The sequence below is a fragment of the Rattus norvegicus genome, chromosome 14 (assembly GCF_036323735.1).
Source record: "Rattus norvegicus strain BN/NHsdMcwi chromosome 14, GRCr8, whole genome shotgun sequence".
NCBI lineage: Eukaryota > Metazoa > Chordata > Mammalia > Rodentia > Muridae > Rattus > Rattus norvegicus.
Window position 1 is genome coordinate 98,523,751 of NC_086032.1, and position 12,519 is coordinate 98,536,269.

General features: G+C 42.3%; 1 protein-coding gene across 1 annotated transcript in view; it reads right to left on the bottom strand.

Moving 5' to 3' along the window:
* The window catches only part of Actr2 (actin related protein 2), a 34,974-nt gene extending 23,632 nt beyond the window's left edge, over positions 1-11,342 (bottom strand). Inside the window, 2 exon segments of the mRNA NM_001009268.1 lie at positions 351-461; positions 11,231-11,342. Coding sequence (NP_001009268.1) covers positions 351-461; positions 11,231-11,278 — 159 coding nt within the window. The 5' untranslated portion in view covers positions 11,279-11,342.
* Positions 11,343-12,519: the final 1,177 nt, after the last annotated feature.

Consider the following 12,519-nt stretch of genomic DNA (forward strand, 5'->3'; position numbering starts at 1 on the left):
TCAGAGACACTAAGACACTAACAGCTGCAAAACATAAAACTGCCAGGCTGATTTTTTTTTCAAATTAAACTATGCAAGAAGACTTTATGGCACTAATATGTATCAATTTTGTACCTAATTTTAAAAACTTACAATTTATACTCCATATAATAATGGTTACCATGCTATACATAAGTGAAAAAGATAAAGATCACTTCAGAGACCTTTTTTCCTTTGTTGAGGAGTTACTGTATATTAAAATTATGAGACGGTCTGACCCCCACCTTTGCTTTTCCTGACATTGTACTTTACTTAATTCAAAGATCACCTCACACACCCTTATGGAGGGTTAGCAATGAATAAAACATTACCTTGATTTCAATGTTTCCCACTTTGGTGGTTGATCTGATAATAGGTCTTCCAACCAAAGCTGGGAAGATGTGTTCTGGAAAGTTAGAGCCTGCATATCCACACTTCACAAACTGGAAGGAAACAGAGAAAGCAGGTTAGCATCCAAGCATTTACTACAGTTATTTAAAAACAGTATCAGAAAACATCACTATGCTTTCAAACCATCCAAAGTCGTCTCCCATTCTAGTCCTAGTACCATCTCTTTTAAGTTCTCCCAGGTACCAAGCACTTTCATAGTGTATGTTAGTCAGGGCTTCTACTGCTGAGATGTATCATGACCAAACCAATTTTGGGAGGAAAACGTTTATTTGGCTTACAGCTGTACATCATAGTTCATCGCTGAAGGAAGTCAGGACAGAAACTCGAACAGGAGGCAGGAGCTGATGCAGGGGCCGTGGAGGGTGCTGCTTACTGTCTTGTTCCTCATGGTTTGCTCAGCCTGCTGTCTTATAGAACCCAGGACCATCAGCCTAGGGATGGCATTGCCCATAATGGAGTGGACCCTCCGCCATCAATCACTAATTAAGAAAATACCCTACAGCCTTGCCTACCTCACCTTACAGAGGCATTTTCTCCATTGAGGTTTCCTCCTCTCAAGCCAAAATAAGCCCTTCCTCTTCTAAGTTTGTGTCAAGCTGACATAAACTGGCCAGCAGAGCTCAGGTTAGTTTCAGGGTGACTGCTTCCTTCATATCCAAGTGTTCCCAGAGGGAAAGCTGTTTGAGCAGGAAGCTGAGCTGAGTGAGTGGTTCATGCCCTTCCTCTTCTAAGTTACTTCGATGAGGAACTGATCCAATGACCAGAAAAATAGCTAATACACAGAAAGATGCTGTATCAAGAAAGAAAATCCTGCCGAAGCCTCCACAATATTAATAAGGTCTTTCTCCAATGCGCACTAAGTTATGACTTTTGTGTTTAATGAGAATGCCTACATCAAAGTTTGACATATAAGATGAGCATATTAAGGGCTGGAGAGATGGCTCAGCGGTTAAGAGCACCCGACTACTCTTCCAGAGGTCCTGAGTTCAATTCCCAGCAATCACATGGTGGCTCACAACCATCTGTAAAGAGATCTGATGCCCTCTTCTGGTGTATCTGAAAACAGCTACAGTGTACTTATATATAATAAATAAATCTTTAAAAAAAAAAAAGATGAGCATATTAATAACTGATTGGTAGTATTAAAAAGAATTGTTAATTTACAAGCATGAGATTATGATAATTTTAAAATATAGAGCTGGTAGGTTCCTTATTCATGGACTCAACTAATCATGGATCAAAATACCTGAAGCAGGGTCAATGTGATGTCTTAGGAGGTAAAGGCATTTGCTGCCCAACCCAACAACCTGAATTCAATCTTAAAGACTCACCCTGGAAGCAAAGAATCAGCTCCCACAAAGTTGTCCTTTGTCCTCTACACATATACTGTGGCACATGCAAGCCTATCCATTCACCAATAAGTGGAATAAAATATATTTAAATCCTATCTGAAAATACCTCTCACCTTACCATTATTCCCTCAACAGTAGAAAATAACTATTTATATGACATTTACATTGTATTAGGACTGTGCGTGATGGTACAGTCCCATAACCCTAGCACTCTGACGGTGGTTGGTAGAATAGAAGTTCAAGGCCAGCCTTAGCTGCCCAAATATATAGGAGTTTGAGGCCAGCCTGGACTACATGAGACCCTGTCTCAAAATCATAAATAACCACAATAGTATTGAGTTAGGAAATAGACTAAGGTAATATACAGATATTATGTACCTTATGAACAGCTACAAGTGTGTGTGTGTGTGTGTGTGTGTGTGTGTGTGTGTGAGTGTGTGTGTGTGTGTGTGTGTAAAAAGAGACAAATGCACAGGGGAATGGAATGAAATCAATTCCCTAAAGAAAACACCTATTTTTCTGTGGCATTAGGGATCATAAACTTTTAGAAGAACTAAAGTGAAGAACAGTACTTAGAGATATAAACACTGGTAATAATACAAAGGGACGACAGAAAGCCAAGCTGGTGACAAAAGCTGAGGCAAGAGGATTGTGTACAAGTCCAAGGGCAGTCTGTCCTATATCATGAGACTCTTGACTCAAGCAAACCAAAGAAACTCTAAACAGAAAATATTATATTGGTATTTATTCGATGTATATAATAATGAGTTCACAAAGACATCAACCACATTCTCCATCCAAACCCTCCCCCTTTCCCTTCCTCCTGCTAGTGCCTTCTGTTGGCTCAGGGTTTCACTTCTCCTTTCATGACATGTAAAAAAGTGATTTTGTATATCTATAAAAAACTTATTGGAAGCATGGCATTTGTCTTGACTCTGGCCTTTTTAATTAACATGATCTCTAGCTGCATCACCTTCCTGCAAATGACAGTTCATTCCTTTTTAGGGCTGAAATCCTACTCTACAGAACATCCTGTCAACTCATCTGTTGGCTACTATGAACAGTGCAGCAGTAAGTAATCAGTTACTTATCTGAAGGATGCTGTCTTCTGGATGAATCCTCAGGGCAATATAATTGTCGTTTGATTGTTTACTTCTAGTTTTATCTTTTGAAAACAAGTGTATGCAAGTGCTGATGTCCACACATGTAGACACTATAGGGTAACTTCCGGTGTCATCCTCAGACCTTTGAGATAGGGTCATTGGCTGTGACTTACCGACTGGACTGGACTGGACTGGCTGGTCAGGGGATACCCTGTCTCTACCTCTGCAGTACTGAGATTACAACTCCAAGTCACCGTTTTTACATGGGTCCTAGGGATTGAGCTCAGGTTCTCAAGCTTCTAGGAAATATACTTTACCAATAAATCTATCTCTTCAGCTACTATGCATCTGTAGTCTTCTGAAAAACCTTATCAATGTCCACAGTGACTCAACAAGTCTACATTCCCACTGGCAGAATATAAGGGTTCTCTTCTTGAAATGTGGATATTAGTTATACACACACTTGTAGGTTGGGAAGATGGCTCAGAGGGTGAGGGCACTGGCTAATAACCTGCCTGAGTTCATTTAATTCCTGGGACACACAGGGTGGAAGGAGAGAACCAAGTCTTGCATGTTGTCCTACGGCCTCCACAAAGTCATGTAATGTGAGTTTATATCAATCCTGCCAAAATACAAACAGCTTCACTGTCTCTACAGCAGCCCTTTTGGAAATGATGATGAATTACTTCTATTATAAATAGCCTCCCTAGAACATTCTGCTATCTAGAATTCTGTCTTCTTAAACAGAACTTCTAAAAATGTTAAAATTGTATTTAAAGGTAATTATGAAAAATGTCTGAAACTCAAAATTTCGAAATGCTTTGTTCTAAACTCACAAAGCTTAATTAATCCTGGTTAGTTCACTGCGTAGCTACCAAAGCTGGAGGGGGGGGGGGGTGGGAGGCAGCAGTTTTAGATATAGCCACACATTTCTAAAAGCATATTATATAAGTTGGTATGATGAAGCCTGTTTATAATTCCAGCCCTAAAAAGGACCAGCCTGAGCTACACATGAGTACCATGCCAACCAAAGCTTCATGCACAGTTTAGACTTTTGTCTTTTTTTTTAAAGATTAATTTATTTTGTGTATATGAGTACACTATAGCTCATCTTTAGAATGTTTTGGTTGTCTTCAGACACACCAGAAGAGGGCATCAAATCCCATTACAGATGGTTAGGAACCACCATGTGGTTGCTGGGATTTGAACTCAGTACCTCTGGAAGAGCAGTCAGTGCTCTTAACCGCTGAGCCATCTCTCCAGCCCTAGACTTTCGTCTTAAATAAAAGTGCAATATAATCTTTCTTGGGTTACCTCTGAAGGCACAAGTCAGTGTGGTCTAAGGGCGTATGTAATCAGATACCCTACTTGTTCAGTTGATAAGTATTTCAGAAGTGAAATCAAGAGTAATGCAACATCCTAAAGGGATGTTTAATAGAATTCAGGAACACTAGTTCATATTCCCACAATGTCTTCTTAAATATTTGATTGATGTGACCTAAAAAGACTTGGGGGAACAATTACCACAGAGGAAAGGAATAGCATCTGGCTGGGTGTGGCAGCTCATGATTGTGGTTCTCTGTCTCTGGAGGAGGCTGAGGCAGAAAGACTACAGGTTCAAGGCCAACTCAAGCTATCAAAACCCAAAACAAAACAAATATATAAAATTTATCACCCTTCTCCAAAACCATAACATTTCTGTTTCTCACGTCAAAACCCAGCTTACTTGATAACTTGAAATAATACAGAAATAGAGGAAATATTCCCATCATATCTCTACCATAGACATATTTTAATGCAAAATCTGTCGGATCACCAACCCACTGTCATAATTTCCACATACATTCTGAATATATAAAATTAAATATTATTTAAATACAGAAATCTTATGGTTAACTTTAAAGAAGGCCAGACAAAACTGCAGGCCTTTAAAGCCAACACTGGGGGAGCAAAATCTTAGTTCAAGCCAACATGGGCTAATCAAAACAGCAAAAAACCCTCAGAAATGAACAGATATAGACATTAGGCAAGTCAAAAGTGCCATTTCTCAGGACGAGATGCTCACTTATATAAACAGTCTCAAAGAAAATTAGAACTGGTTTCCCTCAGTGGTACAGTGCTTGCTTTCCATACACAGGGCAGTGGGTTGGAATGACAGCACTTCCAAAATACAAAAAAACCAAAAACCTGCTACAAGTTTAACAAACATTTTCCGTGTAACAAATATAACTGGATAACTTTGTTACATGAGAAATCAGAAGTTTAGGAGGGGAGAGGGGACTTGCTAAGAGTAACCCTAATGAGGGAGGAGACAGCTAAAGTTGACAGGTCTGTCATTTACACATATACACAACAGCAAAGAAAAGGGTCCCGTAAATGTCTTTTGATTACAACTGTGCAGGTGGGTAGTTCCTATCTTAAAACTCTTCTTAGAAGCTAGAGTTTAGAGCACTGGCTGCCTTTCCAGAGGACCTGGGTTCAATTCCCAGCACACACATGGCAGCTTGCACCTGGGGCTGACTCTAGTTCTAGGAAATCTGATGCCTTCCTCTGGCCTCCATGGCACCAGGCATGTAGGAGACACACTTTTTAATAAACATAATTTTAAAAAATATATATTTTGAATTTAACCTACATTTTTAGAAACTGTGTGTTTGCAGGCACACACACTTGAGCTCCCTGACACATTGTCTCCCTCCACTATGTGGGTCTCAGTAATCAAACTCAGGTTGTCAGGATTGGTGCCAAGCACCTTCACCTGCTGATCAGCTCAAGGCCCCTTAATGTTCTTGAGCATATTTTAAGTGGAAAAAAATGTTTTCCAAGTACATCAGAAGACAATTGAAATCACTGAAGCCATAGGAATGAATAATTATAAACCACTATCACTGCTTTACTGAAAACAGGAGGGGGGGCGGTTAGACTTTTCACATGAAATCTACTATCAGTAGAAAAAGGAAGTAATAGTTAAAACTACTCCTGGGTGGGAATGTAGCTCAGGTAGCAGAGTGCTGACTTGCACTGAGCCTTGGGTTTGTTCTCCAATACTCATAAACCAAACATGGCGGGCGGCACACAAGAGGTAGAGGCTGGAGGATCAGAAGTTCAAGTCTAATCTTGGCTAATATGGCAAAATGGAGGCTAGCGCAGACTCTAACACTTGTTTTAAAAGCCAACATCAAAAAAAACCTATTCACTCTGCCTAAGCAGCAGCTTGGTTGAAGCAGATGCTGTTTTAGAATCCAACACCAGCATTTCTGTAAGGAATCCAGAGATTTCACCAGAACAGTATAAACCATGCTATCGCACATTATTTCAAATCTGAATGCATTAGGATCCAATAATATTAAAACAATCCAATTCAACAATGTAAAATTAATAGACAATAGTCCTTCAAACACTCAAAAAAATGTAAAAGAGCCATAACAAAATACAAAGAAGATATTCTTTTCTAGGCTACTCTTGTGTTATCATTTTAATCACTGAAATTCCTCCTGCATGTCAATCATTTTAAGACTGGTGACTTAGCTCTCTTACTGTGTGCAACAGGCTGTGTTCAAGAAACAGATTTTACCATATATAGCTTCTTCCTTGTAGCACTGTGGTTTGAGCAGGCGCCCTACTTCTTACTGAGTCATCAAATGGTAAGAGGTACAATCTTCCTTAAGACAAAAAAAAAGGAACAAAAGACCTGTCTATATTCAATATCACAGAAACTTTTTCCTTAAATAGGACTCAAAACTTTCATTTTATTTTTAAATCTTTTATTCATTTCTTGAGAATTTTGCACATTTCTGGCCCCCAACTCATCCCCAGACCCACCCCTTCCCTTCCCACTCAACTGTCTTTTGTCTCCATCAAAGCTAGTATATCCAAAATTCTTGAGTAAGCAGCCTTCCTTGGGAGTATGGGAAGTTGACTTATCAGGGGCTGTATTAGGGAAAATGGTCTGTCTGTATCTCTCCCTGCACTCCCAGCAGCTAAAAATTCCCCATAGCTCCTTGGCTGGGGTGGAACTTCGCCAAACTCCCCTCTTGCTCTGGCTTGGGTTTGCACTGTCTTGTATATGTTGTCATACTGTTGTTGAGGTCCTATTCGTCCCACAGCACAGTTTCCTTGTGGTAATCCCCTGCCTTGGGTGCTAACATTCTTTCCATCACCTCTTGTGCAATGATCCCTGAACCTCTGAGAATGTCACTATGTAGACCAGGCTACCCTGGAATCGGTGGTGATCCTCACGCTTTAGTCTCCCACGTGCTGGAAGGAGCACCAAGCAGGATTTTCTATCTTTTGAGACAAGGCCTCACACAGCCCAGGCTGGTCTGTAATTCCAACGCATCTGCCTCTCCGCCCCGAGCATGGGGATGATAGACATGCCCCACCACACACTCACTGAGATTCATTTTTAATTTTTATTCTTAAAGATTTATTCATGTATGAGTGCTCTATCTGCATGTGCACTGTCATGTCAGAAGAGGGCATCTGATCCCATTACAGATGGTTCTGAGCCACCAGGAGCTGGGGATTGAACTCAGGACCTCTGGAAAAGCAGACAGTACTCTTAACTCCTAAGCTATCTCTCCAGCTACTCGATGAGATTTTTAAACTCCCATTTGAGCTTACTCACTTTGTGTTCTTTCACTTAATAATTGGTGGTGCTTGTACTTCACCTTCATAGTGACCCATTTTTATTTGAGGCCAATAGTTACGGTAGTTCTGTTAGACCAATGTGTTCCACACGGTGGAACTCAAATTGTTGTTTTTACTTAATACTCCTAAATTCAACATATAAGCTAGCAGAAGCATAATAAAACAGACCATAATCAACTACAAACATGCATTTTAACTGAAAGGTTCTTTTAGCATCATGTCTATATATAATCACTAAACTTTATAAGCATCGTGTCACCAACATGAGAAATCTGCATTTTGTTGGTCAAGGAAGTCATTCTTGGTGAGTTCATATTGAAGTTTGGTAATACTATATATTAACACCAGGAATGTGGACTCAATTCGAAAGGAATCAAAATTCACAGCTAAGAGGTATCCAGACTTTTTGTCTAAATGGCCACTTTCAGAAGCCCTATTTTAGAAAAGAGGTTTCCTTCTCTGAGCCAAGGATCTAGTTGTAGATAATAGGAAAATAGAGGTCAAGCATCTAAGTGATCAAAAGAACATTTAAAACCTTGACTTCTAAGGTTGGAGAGCTGTGGTTAAGAGCATTTGCTTTTGCAAAGGATCCAGGTTCCAGTCCCAGTGCCCACATGGTATCTCAAAATCATCTGTAAGTCCAGTACCAGGGGATCCAACCTCCTTGGCCACCACGCACATATATGATGCACATACATATATGTAGGCAAAACATCTATACACATACAAATATAACAAATCCTTACTTTTTTTTCTTTAATTTTAACTTCTCAGGGGTGGGGATACACCTCAGAAAGAACATTTATCTCACAAGTCCTTGGATTCAATCACTTTCATCATTAAAAGCAAACAAACCTCCTCAAACAGCCCACATTTTAAAATCTAAAGTATACAAAAGATAAATGAAACCACCATTTGATTAAGGACTTAAGGTACTTCTGTATGCACCTCTCATGTGCAGAAATTACAGGTATGTACACTTGACAGGATAGGGCTGGGGATGGACCCTCTGTTTCTCAAACATCAGGCCAGCACTCTACTAAATGAGCTACACCTCCAGCCCCCGTTATGTGTGTGACTAGATGGTACGTATATGAGGATCCCTGGGTGAGCGTGTGGGAGAATGCATGCTATGGAGCGTGCACCTCTGGAAATCAGAGGGCAACTTCAAGTGCTGGTCCTCATCCTTCACTTTGTCTTTTGCTGTCCACTGCTGCATACAGTTTCAGCTAGCCCAAAAGCTCTCTGAGGTTCTCCTTTCTCTGTCTCGGGCCTTGTGGTGGAAGCACTGGTGTTACAATCCCAGATCCATGTGGGTTCTGGGGACTTATCCACTGAGCCATTTCCCCAAACCCTTTTCTATTATTTTTTTTTTAAAACTCGAATCATAATGTCTTCTCTAATATTTAATTGTAAAGACATCATTATAACTTCGGGTCCCTAAGTAAAACTGAGATGACTTTAGAAGAATAAGCAGTTAGGGAACAAAACAGAATCTAAGGATGTACTAGTCCTCAAGTTTTCTTGGTTCTTTTTTTTTTTTTTCGGAGCTGGGGACCGAACCCAGGGCCTTGTGCTTCCTAGGTAAGCGCTCTACCACTGAGCTAAATCCCCAGCCGTCCTCAAGTTTTCTTAAGGGACATCACAATATTCCTAACTGTGTTATGATTTAAATCGGAGCTATCTATGAATATGAGGATATGACTATTTCATTCACAGCCAAACATATGTACAAAAAAAAGTGAATAGAGCTTTTAAGTAACTACAAGAATAATACCAAATACAAAACTTTTTGTTTGAGTTAGCTCCTTTCACTTAAACCATAGTAGCTGATCTTTGTCCTAAGAAACGGGATTAAAAAAAAAAAAAAAAAAAAAAAGAAAAAGAAAAAGAAAGAGATGGAGTCTCACTATGCAGCTATGGGGATTTGCCTGTCTCTGCCTCCCAAATGTTGGCATAAAAGGAGTACGTACGCCATGACTTCAGCTTTTAAAAATACTTTTAAGACTTACTGCTTTTTTAAATATTTTTAAGACTTATTGCTATTTTAAGTGTTATGTGTGTTTACTTGGATGTCTGTACCACATGTATGCCTAGGACCCACAGAGGCCAGAAGAGGACACTGAGTACCCTCGAACTACAATTACAGATAGGTGTAAGCTACCACACAGATGCTAGGACTCAAACTTGGGTTCTCAGCAAGAGTAACAAGGGCTCTTAACTGTTGAGTAATCCCTTTGGTAGTTAAGATGGTATTTTTTTTTAAATAAGCACTTTTATAAGACTTTTAAGAAAAGTTTAGACATTTATAATTTAGTTTGAATATAGTGTAACAATACATGCTTTGCTTTAAAAATCTTTTTCCTGATAATTTAGAAGCTTTATAAAATTCTACATAGTTTTCCTCACTGCTTTATCCTTTATCTCAAAAAATATGAGATGCATTTTCTTTTTTTTTTTTTTTTTTTTTTTTTTTCGGAGCTGGGGACCGAACCCAGGGCCTTGCGCTCGCTAGGCAAGCGCTCTACCGCTGAGCTAAATCCCCAACCCCGGAGATGCATTTTCTGTATCCCTACATGAAGTCTGCAACATAAGTATCTTTAACGAACACATAAATGGCGTTGCTTGAAAACTTTTAAGTTACTGTGATCTGTTACCACAGCAGTAGTATGAATGCCCCTTTGTACTCTGTTACCTATGCTATTCAAGCCCAGTTTTAGCTTAAATGGAGCTAGAACAATAATTGTCAAAGTTTGTGATCAACTCAACCAAGGGCACTCTAGTGGCAGAGAATACCAGCTCCTTTCCCTTTTTAACAACCTGGCTTCAAAGAGATAATTCAAGTAAAATCTATTTTAATTTGTGTGTCATCTTTGTGGCAGAGAGGAGAAAAGTCGCAAAATGTTGCAACGCTAAAATAGAAATCACTGAAGAAGTCATTCAAAAGAAACATTTGCACCTTCAAAACTGGAACCTTGAGGCTCCAAACTCATTTTTAATTGGGAATAGAAAGAAACCAGTTGCAAATAGTTTTCCGAATCTGAGCTTTGGTCTGATTTTGACAATTTTAGCATCTTTAAGACTGAAGTCTCTATCTAGTACTGATCCAACTAGAATTAACGACTTGAGAGGCCCTAGGTCTCCTAAGTCTTCCCACAGACGAGGGTCTATGAGGAGTTGCATGCAAGCCAAGAGGTGAAGCAGAAGCCGCCGACCATCCCCCTCTCTCAAAACCACAGACGACAGGGACAGCCCACACACTCTCCGGGGGCAGCCTCGAAGCCCAGAGCTAGGGCCGCGGCCCAGGGCCTGACAGCACTTCCTCTTTTCTCTGCGGAACCCGTTTCCTGCCTCGCATTCGGCATCTTCAGCTACACAGGAAGAGGAAGGCCGCTAGGTCTTGTATGGACGGACACAGGCGAGGCTCGGAAATGGAGACCTCCTCGCCACCTAGACCTACATCTCGGGACGCGGGCGGATGCTCGGGAGCCTGTGGGGACCGGTTTCGCCGCCTTCGGGTGCACTGCGGGGTAGCTTAGCTCCGGGACACCGGCTCAGGGCCGGCCGGCGCCCCCCGAACGTCCTCCCGCGAGCCCGCGTCCCTCGAGAGCCCGCCCGCGCGCCTGCCCGCGCCCCCGCAGCCGAAGGGCCCGCGCGCACCCCGCACACACACGCGGCCGCCCCGCCGGGTCTTACCCCAGTGCCGTTGTCGCACACCACCACCTTCCTGCCCTGGCTGTCCATGGTTCGCCCTGGTGAGCCGCCGCCCGGCCTGGCCCGCTTCCTCCTCCACACGGCCCCGCCCTCGGCCAGCCGCTCCGCCCAAACCGGAAGTCCCCGCCCGGCAGCCGCTCCAAGAGGGAGGTACAGAGAAAAAGCAGAGCGGGGACTGGCAGCCGAGAAGACCAATGAGAGTTGCCCGGTATGGGCGCGCCCTCTCGCCTCGCTCTGCTTCCGGCGCTGCGCAAGGCTGGTGGGGCGGTGGCTCTGACCCAGGTGTCTCGGGACCTAGGGCGCGGCCCGGACGGCTGTGCTGGAGGCAGGCAGGTGAAGGCCGGCGAGAGAGCGGCGCGGAGGCGGTGGAGAAGGGTGGAGCAGCGGGCTGGGAAGACCGAAAGCCACCTGGAGGTCCCGAGGCATGATGTGTCATTGCTCCTAGATCTAGATGGATACACCTACACCAGTTTAAAGCCTCCGGTTTATTTCACACCTCCAGTTGCAGCCCCAGGAGCCCGGCGGGATGCTTTCGTTTCTTTCTGCTTCACCACTTCCCCCTTTGACAGGAACTCGCTATGTTGCCAAATGCCGCCCTCAAAATTGAGATCCTCCATAGCGTCCCTTGGAAACAGAGACAAGGGCTACGCATGAACCTAGAATCTCGTCTTTGAAGTCAGACAACTCCAGGCGGGGTGTGGTGGCTTTAATCCCAGCACTCAGGAGGACTATAGCAATAGAGGCCAGCCTGGTCTACGTGGAGTTCCAGCCCAGCCAGAACCATACAGTGAAACCCTAAGTCTTTGATTTAGCGGGTGGTGTTGCACTCGCTTTCAATCCCAGCACACAAGTAGAGGCAGTTGGATTTCGGTGAATTCCAGGCCAGCCTGGTCTATTTACTGAGCTAGTTCTAGGACAGCCAAGGCTACACAAAGAAACACCAAACAAAACCCTTTCCTTTAGTTTAGCTTTGTTTTCTGAGACAGGGTAGCATTGTCTATCCTTGTGTTAAAACCGAGAGTCACAGATTAAAAAGACCAAATCCATGATTGTCCAATTAGAGCAAGCTAATTTTGGGATGCACCCAGACTGGCTAGTCAACTGTGTCACCGCTGTCGGCCTCTCGAGGTCCGTTTTATAGTAGAGACATGGAAGGATTGTTAGATACAATTGTTAGAAAGATACAATGAAAGGGAAGGATCAATGGGAAGGATATATGTAATGTAAATCCCAAGTTTAGCTAGGTTGAAAAGTTGTTTTACAGTTTGCAT